Source organism: Pleurodeles waltl, chromosome 2_2 (assembly GCF_031143425.1).
Source record: "Pleurodeles waltl isolate 20211129_DDA chromosome 2_2, aPleWal1.hap1.20221129, whole genome shotgun sequence".
In the NCBI taxonomy this organism is placed as follows: domain Eukaryota; kingdom Metazoa; phylum Chordata; class Amphibia; order Caudata; family Salamandridae; genus Pleurodeles; species Pleurodeles waltl.
The window spans coordinates 1,181,287,544-1,181,309,425 of NC_090439.1; the positions used below are offsets into that span (position 1 = coordinate 1,181,287,544).

The 21,882-nt window shown below is 39.1% G+C and overlaps 1 protein-coding gene across 1 annotated transcript in view; it reads right to left on the minus strand.

Annotated features, from left to right (window-relative positions):
* LOC138279109 (mucin-22-like) overlaps window positions 1-21,882 on the minus strand; it is a 386,267-nt gene that overhangs the window by 20,837 nt on the left and 343,548 nt on the right. The window contains exons 34-36 of the mRNA XM_069219373.1: window positions 7,374-7,454; window positions 3,960-4,040; window positions 570-650 (exon numbers count right to left, since the gene is read on the minus strand). Coding sequence (XP_069075474.1) covers window positions 570-650; window positions 3,960-4,040; window positions 7,374-7,454 — 243 coding nt within the window. The remainder of the gene's footprint in view (window positions 1-569; window positions 651-3,959; window positions 4,041-7,373; window positions 7,455-21,882) is intronic.

Consider the following 21,882-nt stretch of genomic DNA (forward strand, 5'->3'; position numbering starts at 1 on the left):
ACAATAATAACAGCTATAACTCGAGCAAATGTGAGACCTATTGAATTGCAAATGCTTGTTTTTAAATAGAGTCTGTTTTCCTTAAAGAAAAACAGGATGTATTTCAACAAAAAAATGAAAAGTTTTCTTTTCATTTTTTAAGAGTAGGCACTGGTCTGTGTACATTCTGCGTGCTCTGAAAAAATGTTGGTCCCCCATTGACAAAGGGGAAGGGGTTCCCTGGGGGCCCCTTCCAATTTGTGCATTGTTTACTCCTAATTAAATTTTTGGGTAAAATGTGAATGTTTTGCAACCGTATTCTCAGTCTCATAACGTTCGCAAATACCAATGAGAGTGGTTATTAGGAATGGAACCTCATCACACACCCCATCCTAATACGGAATCGCAAACCCTAATGTGCAAGTCAGTAAAAGGTTACCGATTCGCAAAATAGGGTTAGTACATGGAGAAAGGCTTTTTAAGCAGTAGAAAATAACCCAATATGCCATTTGTGACTGCTAAATTCTTTCATAGATGTGTCCCTCAGTTACCAATAAATCATTCAGCAGAAATAAAGACACAAAGTGTACCTGTTGTCTCAGAATGTGTGCTGCTTGTGGTAGTCACAGGTGTTGTGGTGCCTGCAGTGGTTGCTGCTGTAGTGCTCATTCCTGGTAAAAACAGATACACAGATTGTCAGTGGTGCAAGTACCGATACTAACTACCTCTCCTTGTAACATTATAATTGGTGAAATAAGTATTAACGCCCATGAGGTAGACAAAAGCGAAACCTCCCAAACCAACCCATGAAAGAGTAAGTCTCATGGGTGAGACAGGCACCTCTAAAGTAACACGTCAATAAATTTTTAAATCTTGAATGTCATTAGGATGCATAGACCTTTGACTCTGGTTATGACACACACCTCTAGGCGCATAGCTCCCCTCTTCAGGCCTTCACTGGTCATCTTGCTGTTGCTTAGCAACTGGTACTTATGAGGAGAAACTTTGCTCAGACAGTGGTAATGAGTACAAATGAGAAAATAATGTAGTAATACTAGCATAAATATGTTATGCCGCATAATTTGTCTTCTCTTGCTGTATAATTTAGTCAATCCTACCATACAATTTCATCAACCCATGCTCCATCTTTCCAGTAAACCCTTCCTTTAGCAAGGGCAGCTATTTTTAATATGATGACAGACCGTGAAGTAACCCATTCTTGAAGCCACTGGCAAGTCCTACCTGTAAAGAAGCCATTGAGCTCAGCGGTTAAATGTGAGGAACCCTTTTGACTCAATTGTGGGTGGTGGCCCACTAGTACATCTATAGCAAAATTACCATAAACACTTGGGTCCTAAACTTCTGTAAAATTTAGACATCCTAAGAGGAGATTAGAGACCGGACCCCGTTACCTCTGGTTCTTCTGGATAGCACCAGTGACTACATTGGATAGTTGATTTGTGCTTTGAAACATTTTGTGGTACCCCTTTAAATTTCTTAGCTACCGGACAGTCAGTAGCTTACATTTCTTCCATCCTTTCAAAGATTACTTGTTGATAGAGCCTTGCAAACAACAGTGCAGAAATTGCACACTTGAAAGTTGTGATGCTGTGGACAGTGGTATTCCAGGGTTTCAACCTGCTGAATAGGGTTAACCCACTGATCGCAAGAAAGATCTCAGTTATGAGCTGTGCATTGTTGCAATTAGCAGTGTTTGACTGAAGTATTGTTTGCAGTCTTAGCCTGGTGAAAATCATGCCGAGAAACAGTGCAATTTGCAATAAGTTTAGAATTATGATTTGGGCACAAATGGATGTTTTCACCCAAATAGGGATTTGCAAAGTGTCTGAATGACCTGAGTATTTGTTGATGGTGAATCCCCTGCTCTTTGCATACATAAGGTAGTATCTTCTTTCTTTAAAGGCAATAAGCCATTCAAGGGAAAGTTTTTTAAATAGCCCTTTTAAACATACCAGTATAGTTGTTTCTCACTGAGGCATATCATTGTGATCACTGCTAGTAATGCACAGGCGCCGGCACTTAATTGATGGCTTCAATTCCCTGTTGTCCAACGGAAGTCCTATGCTAGTACTAAATGCTCAGCTTTAGTTGAGCAGAATTGTGTATATTTAGTACAATTTTAAAGTTCATGGACATGGGCCTTTTCATGAGGCACGAGGCATTGCTAAAGTCTTTTAACTTGAAAGGCATGAGCTAGACAAAGTAACTGACCAACTGCTCGATGACAAGACCTCTCTTCGATCCATCCTGGAAGAAATTGCTCAAGCAGTACAACTAAAACACAGACAGCCAAATGGAGGACCACCATCCAGAAGTAGTAATCTGAATCACAGATTCATAGCATTCCTTTTGGTTGTCCAGTGCTTTCTAGTCCTGAAAGGAGAGACGTTATTCTTCAAACTACATCACTGCGTACTTCCTCTGTAGCAATTCCTTTGATGATGGCCTTAGTGATTGTACCTCAACTGCCTATAGACCAGACATTTTATTTCATATATTTCTACCTACGTTTCACACGTTTAGAAATAAAACTTTAGCTTACTTTAAACGTCAAATGCTCCATTTAAGCCAGTTTTATAATAGCTAATCTATGTCACCGGATCCATTTGCTCATCCTAATTCGCATGAAGAAATCCAGCAAGGTGAAACTACATCTTCCAGTCTTTCTACAGGTCATTTATTTTTAAGAATGTCAGGTCTTTCTTTCTTGTTCTACATTTGTAAGTTCAGTTAACCAGTTGCTTCATGTAATTGTAGTTCCCTGTGAAAAAATATGTTGTTCTTATTTTAATTTTATACATAAATATTAGACATGTTAAGCTGTGTAGACACCTGATACATAACATGCTTAATGTTTCTGCCTCTGAAGTCCATTGTGTGGTGAATTGCTATATCAAATGTCATTTTTTTCTTTTGCATTGCCGCTACAATTTCTGTAGTATATTTCAAATAAAACGACTTTTTAGGTTTTCTAAACTCTACCACACATCTCTTTCTAACCCACCTCCCTTTTTAGGTTGAGCATAGCAGCGCGGAAGCGCTGCTTTTTTCTATGCGTTGTTATCTGTTTGTACTTTTATCCACACCCCGCCCTCACACCCATTACTATCGCTCGTTCATGGTCTTGCCCTACAAAATCCTTTGTTATCTTTGGTAAATGTTACACGTTTATCTCTCCTTCTGGCGCTTTGGTTACCGCCTTTGACATCGACCCATTAACATGGCTAATTGCACTTTTGCTGGTATGTTTGATTGCAGGCAAACTTGTTTTTCCTTTTTGGTGTCTCCTTTATGCTCATGGTGTGAGGCTTTGAATCGGGTTGCACGTGTGTAATTGAATTACGTTTCATTTTCAATATATGTGGCAAGAAAAGTCCAGTTAGGGGTTTACAATAATAACAGCTCTAACTCGAGCAAATGTGAGACCTATTGCATTGCAAATGCTTGTTTTTAAATAGAGTCTGTTTTCCTTAAAGAAAGACAGGATGTATTTCAACAAAAAAATGAAAAGTTTTCTTTTCATTTTTTAAGAGTAGGCCCTGGTCTGTGTACATTCTGCGTGCTCTGAAAAAATGTTGGTGCCCCCATTGACAAAGGGGAAGGGGTCCCCTGGGGGCCCCTTCCAATTTGTGCATTGTTTACTCCTAATTAAATTTTTGGGTAAAATGCGAATGTTTTGCAAGCGTATTCTCGGTCTCATAACATTCGCGAATACCAATGAGAGTGGTTATTAGGAATGGACACTCATCACACACCCCATCTTAATACGGAATCGCAAACCCTATTGTGCAAGTCAGTAAAAGGTTACTGATTCGCAAAATAGGGTTAATACATGTAGAAAGGCTTTTTTAGCAGTAGAAAATAACCCAATATGCCATTTGTGACTGCTAAATTCTTTCATAGATGTGTCCCTCAGTAACCAATAAATCATTCAGCAGAAATAAAGACACAAAGTGTACCTGTTGTCTCAGAATGTGTGCTGCTTGTGGTAGTCGCAGGTGTTGTGGTGCCAGCGGTGGTTGCTGCTGTAGAGCTCATTCCTGTTAAAAACACATACACAGATTGTCAGTGGTGCAAGTACTGATACTAACTACCTTTCCTTGTAACATTATAATTCTTGAAATACGTAATAACGCCCATGAGTTAGACAAAAGCGAAACCTCCCAAACCGACCCATTAAAGAGTAAGTCTCATGGGTGAGACAGGCACCTCTAAAGTAACACGTCAATACATTTTTAAATCTTGAATGTCATTAGGATACATAGACCTTTGACTCTGTTTATGACACACACCTCTAGGCGCATAGCTCCCCTCTTCAGGCCTTCACTGGTCATCTTGCTGTTGCTTAGCAACTGGTACTCATGAGGAGAAACTTTGCTCAGACAGTGGTAATGAGTAAAAATGAGAAAATAATGTAGTAACACTAGCATAAATATGTTATGCCGGATACTTTGTCTTCTCTTGCTGTATAATTTAGTCAACCCTACCACACAATTTCATCAACCCATGCTCCATCTTTCCAATAAACCCTTCCTTTAGCAAGGGCAGCTATTTTTAATATGATGACTGACCGTGAAGTAACCCATTCTTGAAGCCACTGGCAAGTCCTACCTCTAAAGTCTACATCTCATTTTAAATGATGAAGCCATTGAGCTCAGCGGTTAAATGTGAGGAACCCTTTTGACTCAATTGTGGGTGGTGGCCCACTAGTACATCTATAGCAAAATTACCATAAACAGTTGGGTCCTAAACTTCTGTAAAATTTAGACATCCTAAGAGGAGATTAGAGACCGGACCCCGTTACCTCTGGTTCTTCAGGATAGCACCAGTGACTACATTGGATAGTTGATTTGTGCTTTGAAACATTTTGTGGCACCCCTTTAAATTTCTTAGCTACCAGACAGTCAGTAGCTTACATTTCTTCCATCCTTTCAAAGATTAATTGTTGATAGAGCCTTGCAAACAACAGTGCAGAAATTGCAAACTTGAAAGTTGTGATGCTGTGGACTGTGGTATTCCAGGGTTTCAACCTGCTGAATAGGATTAAACCACTGATCGCAAGAAAGATCTCAGTTCTGAGCTGTGCATTGTTGGAATTAGCAGTGTTTGACTGAAGTATTGTTTCCAGTCTTAACCTGGTGAAAATCATGCAGAGAAACAGTGCAATTTGCAATAAGTTTAGAATTATGATTGGGGCACAAATGGTTGTTTTCACCCAAATAGGGATTTGCAAAGTGTCTGAATGACCTGAGTATTTGTTGATGGTGAATCCCCTGCTCTTTGAATAAATAAGGTAGTATCTTCTTTCTTCAAAGGCAATAAGCCATCCAAGGAAAAGTTTTTTTAATAGCCCTTGAAAACTTACCAGTATAGTTGTTTCTCACTGAGGCACATCATTGTGATCATTGCTAGTAATGCACAGGCGCTGGCACTTAATTGATGGCTTCAATTCCCTGTTGTCCAACGAAAGTCCTATACTAGTACTAAATGCTCAGCTTTAGTTGAGCACAATTGTGTATATTTAGTACAATTTTTAAGTTCATGGACATGGGCCTTTTCATGATGCGCGAGACATGGTTAGAGTCTTTGAACTTGAAAGTCATGAGCTAGACAAAGTAACTGACCAACTGCTCGATGACAAGACCTCTCTTCGATCCATCCTGGAAGAAATCGCTCAAGCAGTACAAGTAAAACACAGACAGCCAAATGGAGGACCACCATTTAGAAGTAGTCATCTGAATCACAGAATCATAGCATTCCTTTAGGTTGTCCAGTGCTTTCCAGTCCTGAAAGGAGAGACGTTCTTCTTCAAAATACATCACTGCGTACTTCCTCTGTAGCAATTCCTTTGATAATGGCCTTAGTGATTGTACCTCAACTGCCTATAGACCAGACATTTTATTTCATATATTTCTACCTACGTTTCACACGTTTAGAAATAAAACTTTAGCTTACTTTAAACGTCAAATGCTCCATTTAATCCAGTTTTATAATAGCTAATGTATGTCACCGGATCAATTTGCTCATCCTAATTCGCATGAAGAAATCCAGCAAGGTGAAACTACATATTCTAGTGTTTCTACAGGTCATTTATTTGTAAGAATGTCAGGTCTTTCTTTCTTGTTCTACATTTGTAAGTTCAGTTAACCAGTTGCTTCATTTAATTGTAGTTCTCTGTGAAAAAATATTTTGTTCTTATTTTAATTTTATACATAAATATTAGACATGTTAAGCTGTGTAGACACCTGATACATAACATGCTTAATGTTTCTGCCTCTGAAGTCCATTGTCTGGTGAATTGCTATATCAAAAGTTATTTTTTGATTTTTCAAAGCACCTACAATTTCTGTAGTGCATTTCAAATAAAACGACTTTTTAGGTTTTCTAAACTCTACCACACATCTCTTTCTAACCCACCTCCCTTTTTAGGTTGAGCATAACAGCGCGGAAGCGCTGCTTTTTTCTATGCGTTGTTATCTGTTTGTACTTTTATCCGCACCCCGCCCTCACGCCCATTACTATTGCTCGTTCATGGGCTTGCCCTACAAAAATCCTTTGTTATCATTGGTAAATGTTACACGTTTATCTCTCCTTCTGGCGCTTTGGTTACCGCCTTTGACATCGACCCATTAACATGGCTAATTGCACTTTTGCTGGTATTTTTGATTGCAAGCAAACTTGTTTTTCCTTTTTTGTGTCTCCTTCATGCTCATGCTGTGAGGCTTTGAATCGGGTCGCACGTGTGAAATTGAATTACGTTTCATTTTCAATATATGTGGCAAGAAAAGTCCAGTTAGGGGTTTACAATAATAACAGCTCTAACTCGAGCAAATGTGAGACCTATTGCATTGCAAATGCTTGTTTTTAAATAGAGTCTGTTTTCCTTAAAGAAAAACAGGATGTATTTCAACAAAAAAAAGAAAAGTTTTCTTTTCATTTTTTAAGAGTAGGCACTGGTCTGTGTACATTCTGCGTGCTATGAAAAAATGTTGGTGCCCCCATTGACAAAGGGGAAGGGGTCCCCTGGGGGCCCCTTCCAATTTGTGCATTGTTTACTCCTAATTAAATTTTGGGGTAAAATGCGAATGTTTTGCAACCGTTTTCTCGGTCTCATAACATTCGCAAATACCAATGAGAGTGGTTATTAGGAATGGACACTCATCACACACCCCATCCTAATACGGAATCGCAAACCCTATTGTGCAAGTCAGTAAAAGGTTACTGATTCGCAAAATAGGGTTAGTACATGTAGAAAGGCTTTTTTAGCAGAAGAAAATAACCCAATATGCCATTTGTGACTGCTAAATTCTTTCATAGATGTGTCCCTCAGTTACCAATAAATCATTCAGCAGAAATAAAGAAACAAAGTGTACCTGTTGTCTCAGAATGTGTGCTGCTTGTGGTAGTCGCAGGTGTTGTGGTGCCAGCGGTGGTTGCTGCTGTAGTGCTCATTCCTGTTAAAAACAGATACACAGATTGTCAGTAGTGCAAGTACCGATACTAACTACCTCTCCTTGTAACATTATAATTGTTGAAATAAGTAATAACGCCCAAGAGGGAGACAAAAGCGAAACCTCCCAAACCGACCCATGAAAGAGTAAGTCTCATGGGTGAGACAGGCACCTCTAAAGTAACACGTCAATACATTTTTAAATCTTGAATGTCATTAGGATACATAGACCTTTGACACTGTTTATGACACACACCTCTAGGCGCATAGCTCCCCTCTTCAGGCCTTCACTGGTCATCTTGCTGTTGCTTACCAACTAGTACTCATGAGGAGAAACTTTGCTCAGACAGTGGTAATGAGTAAAAATGAGAAAATAATGTAGTAACACTAGCATAAATATGTTATGACGCATAATTTGTATTCTCTTGCTGTATAATTTAGTCAACCCTACCACACAATTTCATCAACCCATGCTCCATCTTTCCAATAAACCCTTCCTTTTGCAAGGACAGCTATTTTTAATATGATGACAGACCGTGAAGTAACCCATTCTTGAAGCCACTGTCAAGTCCTACCTCTAAAGTCTACATCTCATTTTAAATGATGAAGCCATTGAGCTCAGCGGTTAAATGTGAGGAACCCTTTTGACTCAATTGTTGGTGGTGGCCCACTAGTACATCTATAGCAAAATTACCATAAACAGTTGGGTCCTAAACTTCTGTAAAATGTAGACATTCTGAGAGGAGATTAGAGACCGGACCCCGTTACCTCTGGTTCTTCTGGAGAGCACAAGTGACTACATTGGGTAGTTGATTTGTGCTTTGAAACATTTTGTGGCACCCCTTTAAATTTCTTAGCTACCGGACAGTCAGTAGCTTATATTTCTTCCATCCTTTCAAAGATCACTTGTTGATAGAGCCTTGCAAAAAACAGTGCAGAAATTGCACACTTGAAAGTTGTGATGCTGTGGACTGTGGTATTCCAGGGTTTCAATCTGCTGAATAGGGTTAAACCACTGATCGCAAGAAAGATCTCAGTTCTGAGCTGTGCATTGTTGCAATTAGCAGTGTTTGACTGAAGTATTGTTTCCAGTCTTAACCTGGTGAAAATCATGCCGAGAAACAGTGCAATTTGCAATAAGTTTAGAATTATGATTGGGGCACAAATGGTTGTTTTCACCCAAATAGGGATTTGCAAAGTGTCTGAATGACCTGAGTATTTGTTGATGGTGAATCCCCTGCTCTTTGAATAAATGAGGTAGTATCTTCTTTCTTCAAAGGCAGTAAGCCATCCAAGGAAAAGTTTTTTAAATAGCCCTTGAAAACATACCAGTATAGTTGTTTCTCACTGAGGCACATCATTGTGATCACTGCTAGTAATGCACAGGCGCCGGCACTTAATTGATGGCTTCAATTCCCTGTTGTCCAACGAAAGTCCTATACTAGTATTAAATGCTCAGCTTTGGTTGAGCAGAATTGTGTGTATTTAGTACAATTTTTAAGTTCATGGACATGGGCCTTTTCATGAGTCGCGAGGCATGGCTATAGTCTTTTAACTTGAAAGGCATGAGCTAGACAAAGTAACTGACCAACTGCTCGATGACAAGACCTCTCTTCGATCCACCCTGGAAGAAATTGCTCAAGCAGTACAACTAAAACACAGACAGCCAAATGGAGGACCACCATCCAGAAGTAGTCATCTGAATCACAGAATCATAGCATTCCTTTTGGTTGTCCAGTGCTTTCTAGTCCTGAAAGGAGAGACGTTCTTCTTCAAACTACATCACTACGTACTTCCTCTGTAGCAATTCCTTTGATGATGGCCTTAGTGATTGTACCTCAACTGCCTACAGACCAGACATTTTATTTCATATATTTCTACCTACGTTTCACACGTTTACAAATAAAACTTTAGCTTACTTTAAACGTCAAATGCTCCATTTAAGCGAGTTTTATAATAGCTAATCTATGTCACGGGATCCATTTGCTCATCCTAATTCGCATGAAGAAATCCAGCAAGGTGAAACTACATCTTCCAGTCTTTCTACAGGTCATTTATTTTTAAGAATGTCAGGTCTTTCTTTCTTGTTCTACATTTGTAAGTTCAGTTAACCAGTTGCTTCATTTAATTGTAGTTCTCTGTGAAAAAATATGTTGTTCTTATTTTAATTTTATACATAAATATTAGACATGTTAAGCTGTGTAGACACCTGATACATAACATGCTTAATGTTTCTGCCTCTGAAGTCCATTGTCTGGTGAATTGCTATATCAAATGTCATTTTTTTCTTTTGCAATGCCCCTACAATTTCTGTAGTATATTTCAAATAAAACGACTTTTTAGGTTTTCTAAACTCTACCACACATCTCTTTCTAACCCACCTCCCTTTTTAGGTTGAGCATAACAGCGCGGAAGCGCTGCTTTTTTCTATGCGTTGTTACCGGTTTGTACTTTTAACCGCACCCCGCCCTCAAGCCCATTACTATCGCTCGTTCATGGGCTTGCCCTACAAAAATCCTTTGTTATCATTGGAAAAGGTTACAAGTTTGTCGCTCCTTGGGGCGCTTTGGTTACCGCCTTTGACATCGACCCATTAACATGGCTAATTGCACTTTTGCTGGTATGTTTGATTGCAAGCAAACTTGTTTTTCCTTTTTTGTGTCTCCTTCATGCTCATGGTGTGAGTCTTTGAATCGGGTCGCATGTGTGAAATTGAATTACGTTTCATTTTCAATATATGTGGCAAGAAAAGTCCAGTTAGGGGTTTACAATAATAACAGCTCTAACTCGAGCAAATGTGAGACCTATTACATTGGAAATGCTTGTTTTTAAATAGTCTGTTTTCCTTAAAGAAAAACAGGATGTATTTCAACAAAAAAATGAAAAGTTTTCTTTTCATTTTTTAAGTGTAGGCACTGGTCTGTGTACATTCTGCTTGCTCTGAAAAAATGTTGGTGCCCCCATTGACAAAGGGGTAGGGGTCCCCTGGAGGCCCCTTCCAATTTGTGCATTGTTTACTCCTAATTAAATATTTGGGTAAAATGCGAATGTTTTGCAACCGTATTCTCTGTCTCATAACATTCGCAAATACCAATGAGAGTGGTTATTAGGAATGGACACTCATCACACACCCCATCCTAATACGGAATCGCAAACCCTATTGTGCAAGTCAGTAAAAGGTTACCGATTCGCAAAATAGGGTTAGTACATGTAGAAAGGCTTTTTTAGCAGTAGAAAATAACCCAATATGCCATTTGTGACGGCTAAATTCTTTCATACATGTGTCCCTCAGTTACCAATAAATCATTCAGCAGAAATAAATACACAAAGTGTACCTGTTGTCTCAGAATGTGTGCTGCTTGTGGTAGTCGCAGGTGTTGTGGTGCCTGCGGTGGTTGCTGCTGTAGTGCTCATTCCTGTTAAAAACAGATACACAGATTGTCAGTAGTGCAAGTACCGATACTAACTACCTGTCCTTGTAACATTATAATTGTTGAAATAAGTAATAAAGCCCATGAGGGAGACAAAAGCGAAACCTCCCAAACCGACCCATGAAAGAGTAAGTCTCATGGGTGAGACAGGCACCTCTAAAGTAACACGTCAATACATTTTTAAATCTTGAATGTCATTAGGATACATAGACCTTTGACTCTGTTTATGACACACACCTCTAGGCGCATAGCTCCGCTCTTCAGGCCTTCACTGGTCATCTTGCTGTTGCTTACCAACTAGTACTCATGAGGAGAAACTTTGCTCAGACAGTGGTAATGAGTAAAAATGAGAAAATAATGTAGTAACACTAGCATAAATATGTTATGACGCATAATTTGTATTCTCTTGCTGTATAATTTAGTCAACCCTACCACACAATTTCATCAACCCATGCTCCATCTTTCCAATAAACCCTTCCTTTTGCAAGGACAGCTATTTTTAATATGATGACAGACCGTGAAGTAACCCATTCTTGAAGCCACTGTCAAGTCCTACCTCTAAAGTCTACATCTCATTTTAAATGATGAAGCCATTGAGCTCAGCGGTTAAATGTGAGGAACCCTTTTGACTCAATTGTTGGTGGTGGCCCACTAGTACATCTATAGCAAAATTACCATAAACAGTTGGGTCCTAAACTTCTGTAAAATGTAGACATTCTGAGAGGAGATTAGAGACCGGACCCCGTTACCTCTGGTTCTTCTGGAGAGCACAAGTGACTACATTGGGTAGTTGATTTGTGCTTTGAAACATTTTGTGGCACCCCTTTAAATTTCTTAGCTACCGGACAGTCAGTAGCTTATATTTCTTCCATCCTTTCAAAGATCACTTGTTGATAGAGCCTTGCAAAAAACAGTGCAGAAATTGCACACTTGAAAGTTGTGATGCTGTGGACTGTGGTATTCCAGGGTTTCAATCTGCTGAATAGGGTTAAACCACTGATCGCAAGAAAGATCTCAGTTCTGAGCTGTGCATTGTTGCAATTAGCAGTGTTTGACTGAAGTATTGTTTCCAGTCTTAACCTGGTGAAAATCATGCCGAGAAACAGTGCAATTTGCAATAAGTTTAGAATTATGATTGGGGCACAAATGGTTGTTTTCACCCAAATAGGGATTTGCAAAGTGTCTGAATGACCTGAGTATTTGTTGATGGTGAATCCCCTGCTCTTTGAATAAATGAGGTAGTATCTTCTTTCTTCAAAGGCAATAAGCCATCCAAGGAAAAGTTTTTTAAATAGCCCTTGAAAACATACCAGTATAGTTGTTTCTCACTGAGGCACATCATTGTGATCACTGCTAGTAATGCACAGGCGCCGGCACTTAATTGATGGCTTCAATTCCCTGTTGTCCAACGAAAGTCCTATACTAGTACTAAATGCTCAGCTTTAGTTGAGCAGAATTGTGTATATTTAGTACAATTTTTAAGTTCATGGACATGGGCCTTTTCATGAGTCGCGAGGCATGGCTATAGTCTTTTAACTTGAAAGGCATGAGCTAGACAAAGTAACTGACCAACTGCTCGATGACAAGACCTCTCTTCGATCCACCCTGGAAGAAATTGCTCAAGCAGTACAACTAAAACACAGACAGCCAAATGGAGGACCACCATCCAGAAGTAGTCATCTGAATCACAGAATCATAGCATTCCTTTTGGTTGTCCAGTGCTTTCTAGTCCTGAAAGGAGAGACGTTCTTCTTCAAACTACATCACTACGTACTTCCTCTGTAGCAATTCCTTTGATGATGGCCTTAGTGATTGTACCTCAACTGCCTACAGACCAGACATTTTATTTCATATATTTCTACCTACGTTTCACACGTTTACAAATAAAACTTTAGCTTACTTTAAACGTCAAATGCTCCATTTAAGCGAGTTTTATAATAGCTAATCTATGTCACGGGATCCATTTGCTCATCCTAATTCGCATGAAGAAATCCAGCAAGGTGAAACTACATCTTCCAGTCTTTCTACAGGTCATTTATTTTTAAGAATGTCAGGTCTTTCTTTCTTGTTCTACATTTGTAAGTTCAGTTAACCAGTTGCTTCATTTAATTGTAGTTCTCTGTGAAAAAATATGTTGTTCTTATTTTAATTTTATACATAAATATTAGACATGTTAAGCTGTGTAGACACCTGATACATAACATGCTTAATGTTTCTGCCTCTGAAGTCCATTGTCTGGTGAATTGCTATATCAAATGTCATTTTTTTCTTTTGCAATGCCCCTACAATTTCTGTAGTATATTTCAAATAAAACGACTTTTTAGGTTTTCTAAACTCTACCACACATCTCTTTCTAACTCACCTCCCTTTTTAGGTTGAGCATAACAGCGCGGAAGCGCTGCTTTTTTCTATGCGTTGTTACCTGTTTGTACTTTTAACCGCACCCCGCCCTCAAGCCCATTACTATCGCTCGTTCATGGGCTTGCCCTACAAAAATCCTTTGTTATCATTGGTAAAGGTTACAAGTTTGTCGCTCCTTGGGGCGCTTTGGTTACCGCCTTTGACATCGACCCATTAACATGGCTAATTGCACTTTTGCTGGTATGTTTGATTGCAAGCAAACTTGTTTTTCCTTTTTTGTGTCCCCTTCATGCTCATGGTGTGAGTCTTTGAATCGGGTCGCATGTGTGAAATTGAATTACGTTTCATTTTCAATATATGTGGCAAGAAAAGTCCAGTTAGGGGTTTACAATAATAACAGCTCTAACTCGAGCAAATGTGAGACCTATTACATTGGAAATGCTTGTTTTTAAATAGTCTGTTTTCCTTAAAGAAAAACAGGATGTATTTCAACAAAAAAATGAAAAGTTTTCTTTTAATTTTTTAAGTGTAGGCACTGGTCTGTGTACATTCTGCTTGCTCTGAAAAAATGTTGGTGCCCCCATTGACAAAGGGGTAGGGGTCCCCTGGAGGCCCCTTCCAATTTGTGCATTGTTTACTCCTAATTAAATATTTGGGTAAAATGCGAATGTTTTGCAACCGTATTCTCGGTCTCATAACATTCGCAAATACCAATGAGAGTGGTTATTAGGAATGGACACTCATCACACACCCCATCCTAATATGGAATCGCAAACCCTATTGTGCAAGTCAGTAAAAGGTTACCGATTCGCAAAATAGGGTTAGTACATGTAGAAAGGCTTTTTTAGCAGTAGAAAATAACCCAATATGCCATTTGTGACGGCTAAATTCTTTCATAGATGTGTCCCTCAGTTACCAATAAATCATTCAGCAGAAATAAAGACACAAAGTGTACCTGTTGTCTCAGAATGTGTGCTGCTTGTGGTAGTCGCAGGTGTTGTGGTGCCTGCGGTGGTTGCTGCTGTAGTGCTCATTCCTGTTAAAAACAGATACACAGATTGTCAGTAGTGCAAGTACCGATACTAACTACCTGTCCTTGTAACATTATAATTGTTGAAATAAGTAATAAAGCCCATGAGGGAGACAAAAGCGAAACCTCCCAAACCGACCCATGAAAGAGTAAGTCTCATGGGTGAGACAGGCACCTCTAAAGTAACACGTCAATACATTTTTAAATCTTGAATGTCATTAGGATACATAGACCTTTGACTCTGTTAATGCACACACCTCTAGGCGCATAGCTCCCCTCTTCAGGCCTTCACTGGTCATCTTGCTGTTGCTTACCAACTAGTACTCATGAGGAGAAACTTTGCTCAGACAGTGGTAATGAGTAAAAATGAGAAAATAATGTAGTAACACTAGCATAAATATGTTATGACGCATAATTTGTATTCTCTTGCTGTATAATTTAGTCAACCCTACCACACAATTTCATCAACCCATGCTCCATCTTTCCAATAAACCCTTCCTTTTGCAAGGACAGCTATTTTTAATATGATGACAGACCGTGAAGTAACCCATTCTTGAAGCCACTGTCAAGTCCTACCTCTAAAGTCTACATCTCATTTTAAATGATGAAGCCATTGAGCTCAGCGGTTAAATGTGAGGAACCCTTTTGACTCAATTGTGGGTGGTGGCCCACTAGTACATCTATAGCAAAATTACCATAAACAGTTGGGTCCTACTTCTGTAAAATTTAGACATCCTAAGAGGACATTAGAGACCGGACCCCGTTACCTCTGGTCCTTCTGGATAGCACCAGTGACTACATTGGATAGTTGATTTGTGCTTTGAAACATTTTGTGGCACCCCTTTATATTTCTTAGCTACCGGACAGTCAGTAGCTTACATTTCTTCCATCCTTTCAAAGATTACTTGTTGATAGAGCATTGCAAACAACAGTGCAGAAATTGCACACTTGAAAGTTGTGATGCTGTGGACTGTGGTATTCCAGGGTTTCAACCTGCTGAATAGGGTTAAACCACTGATCGCAAGAAAGATCTCAGTTCTGAGCTGTGCATTGTTGCAATTAGCAGTGTTTGACTGAAGTATTGTTTCCAGTCTTAACCTGGTGAAAATCATGCTGAGAAATAGTGCAATTTGCAATAAGTTTAGAATTATGATTGGGGCACAAATGGTTGTTTTCACCCAAATAGGGAGTTGCAAAGTGTCTGAATGACCTGAATGTTTGTTGATGGTGAATCTCCTGCTCTTTGAATAAATAAGGTATTATCTTCTTTCTTCAAAGGCAATAAGCCATCCAAGGAAAAGTTTTTTAACTAGCCCTTGAAAACATACTAGTATAGTTGTTTCTCACTGAGGCACATCATTGTGATCACTGCTAGTAATGCACAGAAGCCGGCACTTAATTGATGGCTTCAATTCCCTGTTGTCCAACGAAAGTCCCATACTAGTACTAAATGCTCAGCTTTAGTTGAGCAGTATTGTGTATATTTAGTACAATTTTTAAGTTCATGGACATGGGCCTTTTCATGAGGCGCGAGGCATGGTTAGAGTCTTTTAACTTGAAAGTCATGAGCTAGACAAAGTAACTGACCAACTGCTCGATGACAAGACCTCTCTTCGATCCACCCTGGAAGAAATTGCTCAAGCAGTACAACTAAAACACAGACAGCCAAATGGAGGACCACCATCCAGAAGTAGTCATCTGAATCACAGAATCATAGCATTCCTTTTGGTTGTCCAGTGCTTTCTAGTCCTGAAAGGAGAGACGTTCTTCTTCAAACTACATTACTACGTACTTCCTCTGTAGCAATTCCTTTGATGATGGCCTTAGTGATTGTACCTCAACTCCCTATAGACCAGACATTTTATGTCATATATTTCTACCTACGTTTCACACGTTTAGAAATAAAACGTTGGCTTACTTTAAATGTCAAATGCTCCATTTAAGCCAGTTTTATAATAGCTAATCTATGTCACCGGATCCATTTGCTCATCCTATTTCGCATGAAGAAATCCAGCAAGGTGAAACTACATCTTCTAGTCTTTCTACAGGTCATTTATTTTTAAGAATGTCAGGTCTTTCTTTCTTGTTCTACATTTGTAAGTTCAGTTAGCCAGTTGGTTCATTTAATTGTAGTTCTCTGTGAAAAAATATTTTGTTCTTATTTTAATTTTATACATAAATATTAGACAAGTTAAGCTGTGTAGACACCTGATACATAACATGCTTAATGTTTCTGCCACTGAAGTCCATTTTTTGGTGAATTGCTATATCAAAAGTTCCTTTTTTCTTTTGCAATGCCCCTACAATTTCTGTAGTACATTTCAAATAAAACAACTTTCTAGGTTTTCTAAACTCTACCACACATCTCTTTCTAACCCACCTCCCTTTTTAGGTTGAGCATAACAGCGGGAAGCGCTGTTTTTTTCTATGCGTTGTTATCTGTTTGTACTTTTATCCGCACCCCGCCCTCACGCCCATTACTATTGCTCATGCATGGGCTTGCCCTACAAAAATCCTTTGTTATCATTGGTAAATGTTACACGTTTATCTCTCTTTCTGGCGCTTTCGTTACCGCCTTTGACATCGACCCATTAACATGGCTAATTACACTTTTGCTGGTATGTTTGATTGCAAGCAAACTTGTTTTTCCTTTTTTGTGTCTCCGTCATGCTCATGCTGTGAGGCTTTGAATCGGGCCGCACGTGTGAAATTGAATTACGTTTCATTTTCAATATATGTGGCAAGAAAAGTCCAGTTAGGGGTTTACAATAATAACAGCTCTAACTCGAGCAAATGTGAGACCTATTGCATTGCAAATGCTTGTTTTTAAATAGAGTCTGTTTTCCTTAAAAAAAAACAGGATGTATTTCAAACAAAAGAATGAAAACTTTTCTTTTCGTTTTTTAAGAGTAGGCACTGGGCTGTGTACATTCTGCGTGCTCTGAAAAAATGTTGGTGCCCCCATTGACAAAGGGGAAGGGGTCCCCTGGGGGCCCCTTCCAATTTGTGCATTGTTTACTCCTAATAAAATTTTTGGGTAAAATGCGAATGTTTTGCAACTGTATTCTCGGTCTCATAACATTCGCAAATACCAATGAGAGTGGTTATTAGGAATGGACACTCATCACACACCCCATCCTAATACGGAATCGCAAACCCTATTGTGCAAGTCAGTAAAAGGTTACCGATTCGCAAAATAGGGTTAGTACATGTAGAAAGGCTTTTTTAGCAGTAGAAAATACCCCAATATGCCATTTGTGACTGCTAAATTCTTTCATAGATGTGTCCCTCAGTTACCAATAAATCATTCAGCAGAAATAAAGACACAAAGTGTACCTGTTGTCTCAGAATGTGTGCTGCTTGTGGTAGTCGCAGGTGTTGTGGTGACTGCAGTGGTTGCTGCTGTAGTGCTCATTCCTGTTAAAAACAGATACACAGATTGTCAGTGGTGCAAGTACCGATACTAACTACCTCTCCTTGTAACATTATAATTGTTGAAATAAGTAATAACGCCCATGAGGTAGACAAAAGCGAAACCTCCCAAACCGACCCATGAAAGAGTAAGTCTCATGGGTGAGACAGGCACCTCTAAAGTAACACGTCAATTAATTTTTAAATCTTGAATGTCATTAGGATACATAGACCTTTGACTCTGTTTATGACACACACCTCTAGGCGCATAGCTCCCCTCTTCAGGCCTTCACTGGTCATCTTGCTGTTGCTTAGCAACTAGTACTCATGAGGAGAAACTTTGCTCAGACAGTGGTAATGAGTAAAAATGAGAAAATAATGTAGTAACACTAGCATAAATATGTTATGACGCATAATTTGTCTTCCCTTGCTGTATAATTTAGTTAACCCTACCACACAATTTCATCAACCCATGCTCCATCTTTCCAATAAACCCTTCCTTTTGCAAGGACAGCTATTTTTAATATGATGACAGACCATGAAGTAACCCATTCTTGAAGCCACTGTCAAGTCCTACCTCTAAAGTCTACATCTCATTTTAAATGATGAAGCCATTGAGCTCAGTGGTTAAATGTGAGGAACCCTTTTGACTAAATTGTGGGTGGTGGCCCACTAGTACATCTATAGCAAAATTACCATAAACAGTTGGGTCCTAAACTTCTGTAAAATGTAGACATTCTGAGAGGAGATTAGAGACCGGACCCCGTTACCTCTGGTTCTTCTGGATAGCACCAGTGACTACATTGGGTAGTTGATTTGTGCTTTGAAACATTTTGTGGCACCCCTTTAAATGTCTTAGCTACCGGACAGTCAGTAGCTTATATTTCTTCCATCCTTTCAAAGATTACTTGTTGATAGAGCCTTGCAAACAACAGTGCAGAAATTGCACACTTGAAAGTTGTGATGCTGTGGACTGTGGTATTCCAGGGTTTAAAACTGCTGAATAGGGTTAACCCACTGATCGCAAGAAAGATCTCAGTTCTGAGCTGTGCATTGTTGCAATTAGCAGTGTTTGACTGAAGTATTATTTCCAGTCTTAACCTGGTGAAAATCATGCAGAGAAACAGTGCAATTTGCAATACGTTTCGAATTATGATTGGTGCACAAATGGTTGTTTTCACCCAAATAGGGATTTGCAAAGTGTCTGAATGACCTGAGTATTTGTTGATGGTGAATCCCCTGCTCTTTGAATAAATAAGGTAGTTTCTTCTTTCTTCAAAGGCAATAAGCCATCCAAGGAATTTTTTTTTAAATAGCGCTTGAAAACATACCATTATAGTTGTTTCTCACTGAGGCACATCATTGTGATCCCTGCTAGTAATGCACAGGCGCCGGCACTTAATTGATGGCTTCAATTCCCTGTTGTCCAACGAAAGTCCTATACTAGTACTAAATGCTCAGCTTTAGTTGAGCAGAATTGTGTATATTTATTACAATTTTTAAGTTCATGGACATGGGCCTTTTCATGAGGCGCGGGGCATGGCTAAAGTCTTTTAACTTGAAAGTCATGAGCTAGACAAAGTAACTGACCAACTGCTCGATGACAAGACCTCTCTTCGATCCATCTTGGAAGAAATTGCTCAAGCAGTACAACTAAAACACAGACAGCCAAATGGAGGACCACCATCCAGAAGTAGTCATCTGAATCACAGAATCATAGCATTCCTTTTGGTTGTCCAGTGCTTTCTAGTCCTGAAAGGAGAGACGGTCTTCTTCAAACTACATCACTGCGTACTTCCTCTGCAGCAATTCCTTTGATGATGGCCTTAGTGATTGTACCTCAACTGCCTATAGACCAGACATTTTATTTCATATATTTCTACCTACGTTTCACACGTTTAGAAATAAAACTTTAGCTTACTTTAAGCGTCAAATGCTCCATTTAAGCCAGTTTTATAATAGCTAATCTATGTCACCGGATCCATTTGCTCATCCTAATTCGCATGAAGAAATCCAGCAAGGTGAAATTACATCTTCCAGTCTTTCTACAGGTCATTTATTTTTAATAATGTCAGGTCTTTATTTCTTGTTCTACATTTGTAAGATCAGTTATCCAGTTGCTTCATTTAATTGTAGTTCTCTGTGAAAAAATATTTTGTTCTTATTTTAATTTTATACATACATATTAGGCATGTTAAGCTGTGTAGACACGTGATACATAACATGCTTAATGTTTCTGCCTCTGAAGTCCATTGTCTGGTGAATTGCTATATCAAAAGTCATTTTTTTCTTTTGCAATGCCCCTACAATTTCTGTAGTATATTTCAAATAAAACGACTTTTAGGTTTTTCAAACTCTACCACACATCTCTTTCTAACCCACCTCCCTTTTTAAGTTGAGCATAACAGCACGGAAGCGCTGCTTTTTTCTATGTGTTGTTATCTGTTTGTACTTTTAACCGCACCCCGCCCTCACGCCCATTACTATCGCTCGTTCATGGGCTTGCCCTACAAAAATCCTTTGTTATCATTGGTAAATGTTACACGTGTGTCCCTCCTAGGGGAGCTTTGGTTACCGCCTTTGACATCTACCCATTAACATGGCTAATTGCACTTTTGCTGGTATGTTTCATTGCAAGCAAACTTGTTTTTCCTTTTTTGTGTCTCCTTCATGCTCATGGTGTGAGGCTTTGAATCGGGTCGCATGTGTGAAATTGAATTACGTTTCATTTTCAATATATGTGGCAAGAAAAGTCCAGTTAGGGGTTCACAATAATAACAGTTTTAACTCGAGCAAATGTGAGACCTATTGCATTGCAAATGCTTGTTTTTAAATAGAGTCTGTTTTCCTTAAAGAAAAACAGGATGTATTTCAACAAAAAAATGAAAAGTTTTCTTTTCATTTTTTAAGAGTAGGCACTGGTCTGTGTACATTCTGCGTGCTCTGAATAAATGTTGGTGCCCCCGTTGACAAAGGGGAAGGGGTCCCCTGGGGGCCCCTTCCAACTTGTGCATTGTTTACTCCTAATTAAATTTTGGTGTAAAATGCGAATGTTTTGCAACCGTATTCTCGGTCTCATAACATTCGCAAATACCAATGAGCGTGGTTATTAGGAATGGACACTCATCACACACCCCATCCTAATACGGAATCGCAAACCCTATTGTGCAAGTCAGTAAAAGGTTACTGATTCGCAAAATAGGGTTAGTACACGGAGAAAGGCTTTTTTAGCAGTAGAAAATAACCCAATATGCCATTTGTGACTGCTAAATTCTTTCATAGATGTGTCCCTCAGTTACCAATAAATCATTCAGCAGAAATAAAGACACAAAGTGTACCTGTTGTCTCAGAATGTGTGCTGCTTGTGGTAGTCGCAGGTGTTGTGGTGCCTGCGGTGGTTGCTGCTGTAGTGCTCATTCCTGTTAAAAACAGATACACAGATTGTCAGTGGTGCAAGTACCGATACTAACTACCTCTCCTTGTAACATTATAATTGTTGAAATAAGTAATAACGCCCATGAGGTAGACAAAAGTGAAACCTCCCAAACCGACCCATGAAAGAATAAGTCTCATGGGTGAGACAGGCACCTCTAAAGTAACACGTCACTACATTTTTAAATCTTGAATGTCATTAGGATACGTAGACCTTTGACTCTGTTTATGACATACACCTGTAGGCGCATAGCTTCCCTCTTCAGGCCTTCACTGGTCATCTTGCTGTTGCTTAGCAACTAGTACTCATGAGGAGAAACTTTGCTCAGACAGTGGTAATGAGTAAAAATTAGAAAATAATGTAGTAACACTAGCATAAATATGTTATGACGCATAATTTGTATTCTCTTGCTGTATAATTTAGTCAACCCTACCACACAATTTCATCAACCCATGCTCCATCTTTCCAATAAACCCTTCCTTTTGCAAGGACAGCTATTTTTAATATGATGACAGACCGTGAAGTAACCCATTCTTGAAGCCACTGTCAAGTCCTACCTCTAAAGTCTACATCTCATTTTAAATGATGAAGCCATTGAGCTCAGCGGTTAAATGTGAGGAACCCTTTTGACTCAATTGTGGGTGGTGGCCCACTAGTACATCTATAGCAAAATTACCATAAACAGTTGGGTCCTAAACTTCAGTAAAATTTAGACATCCTAAGAGGAGATTAGAGACCGGACCCCGTTACCTCTGGTTCTTCTAGA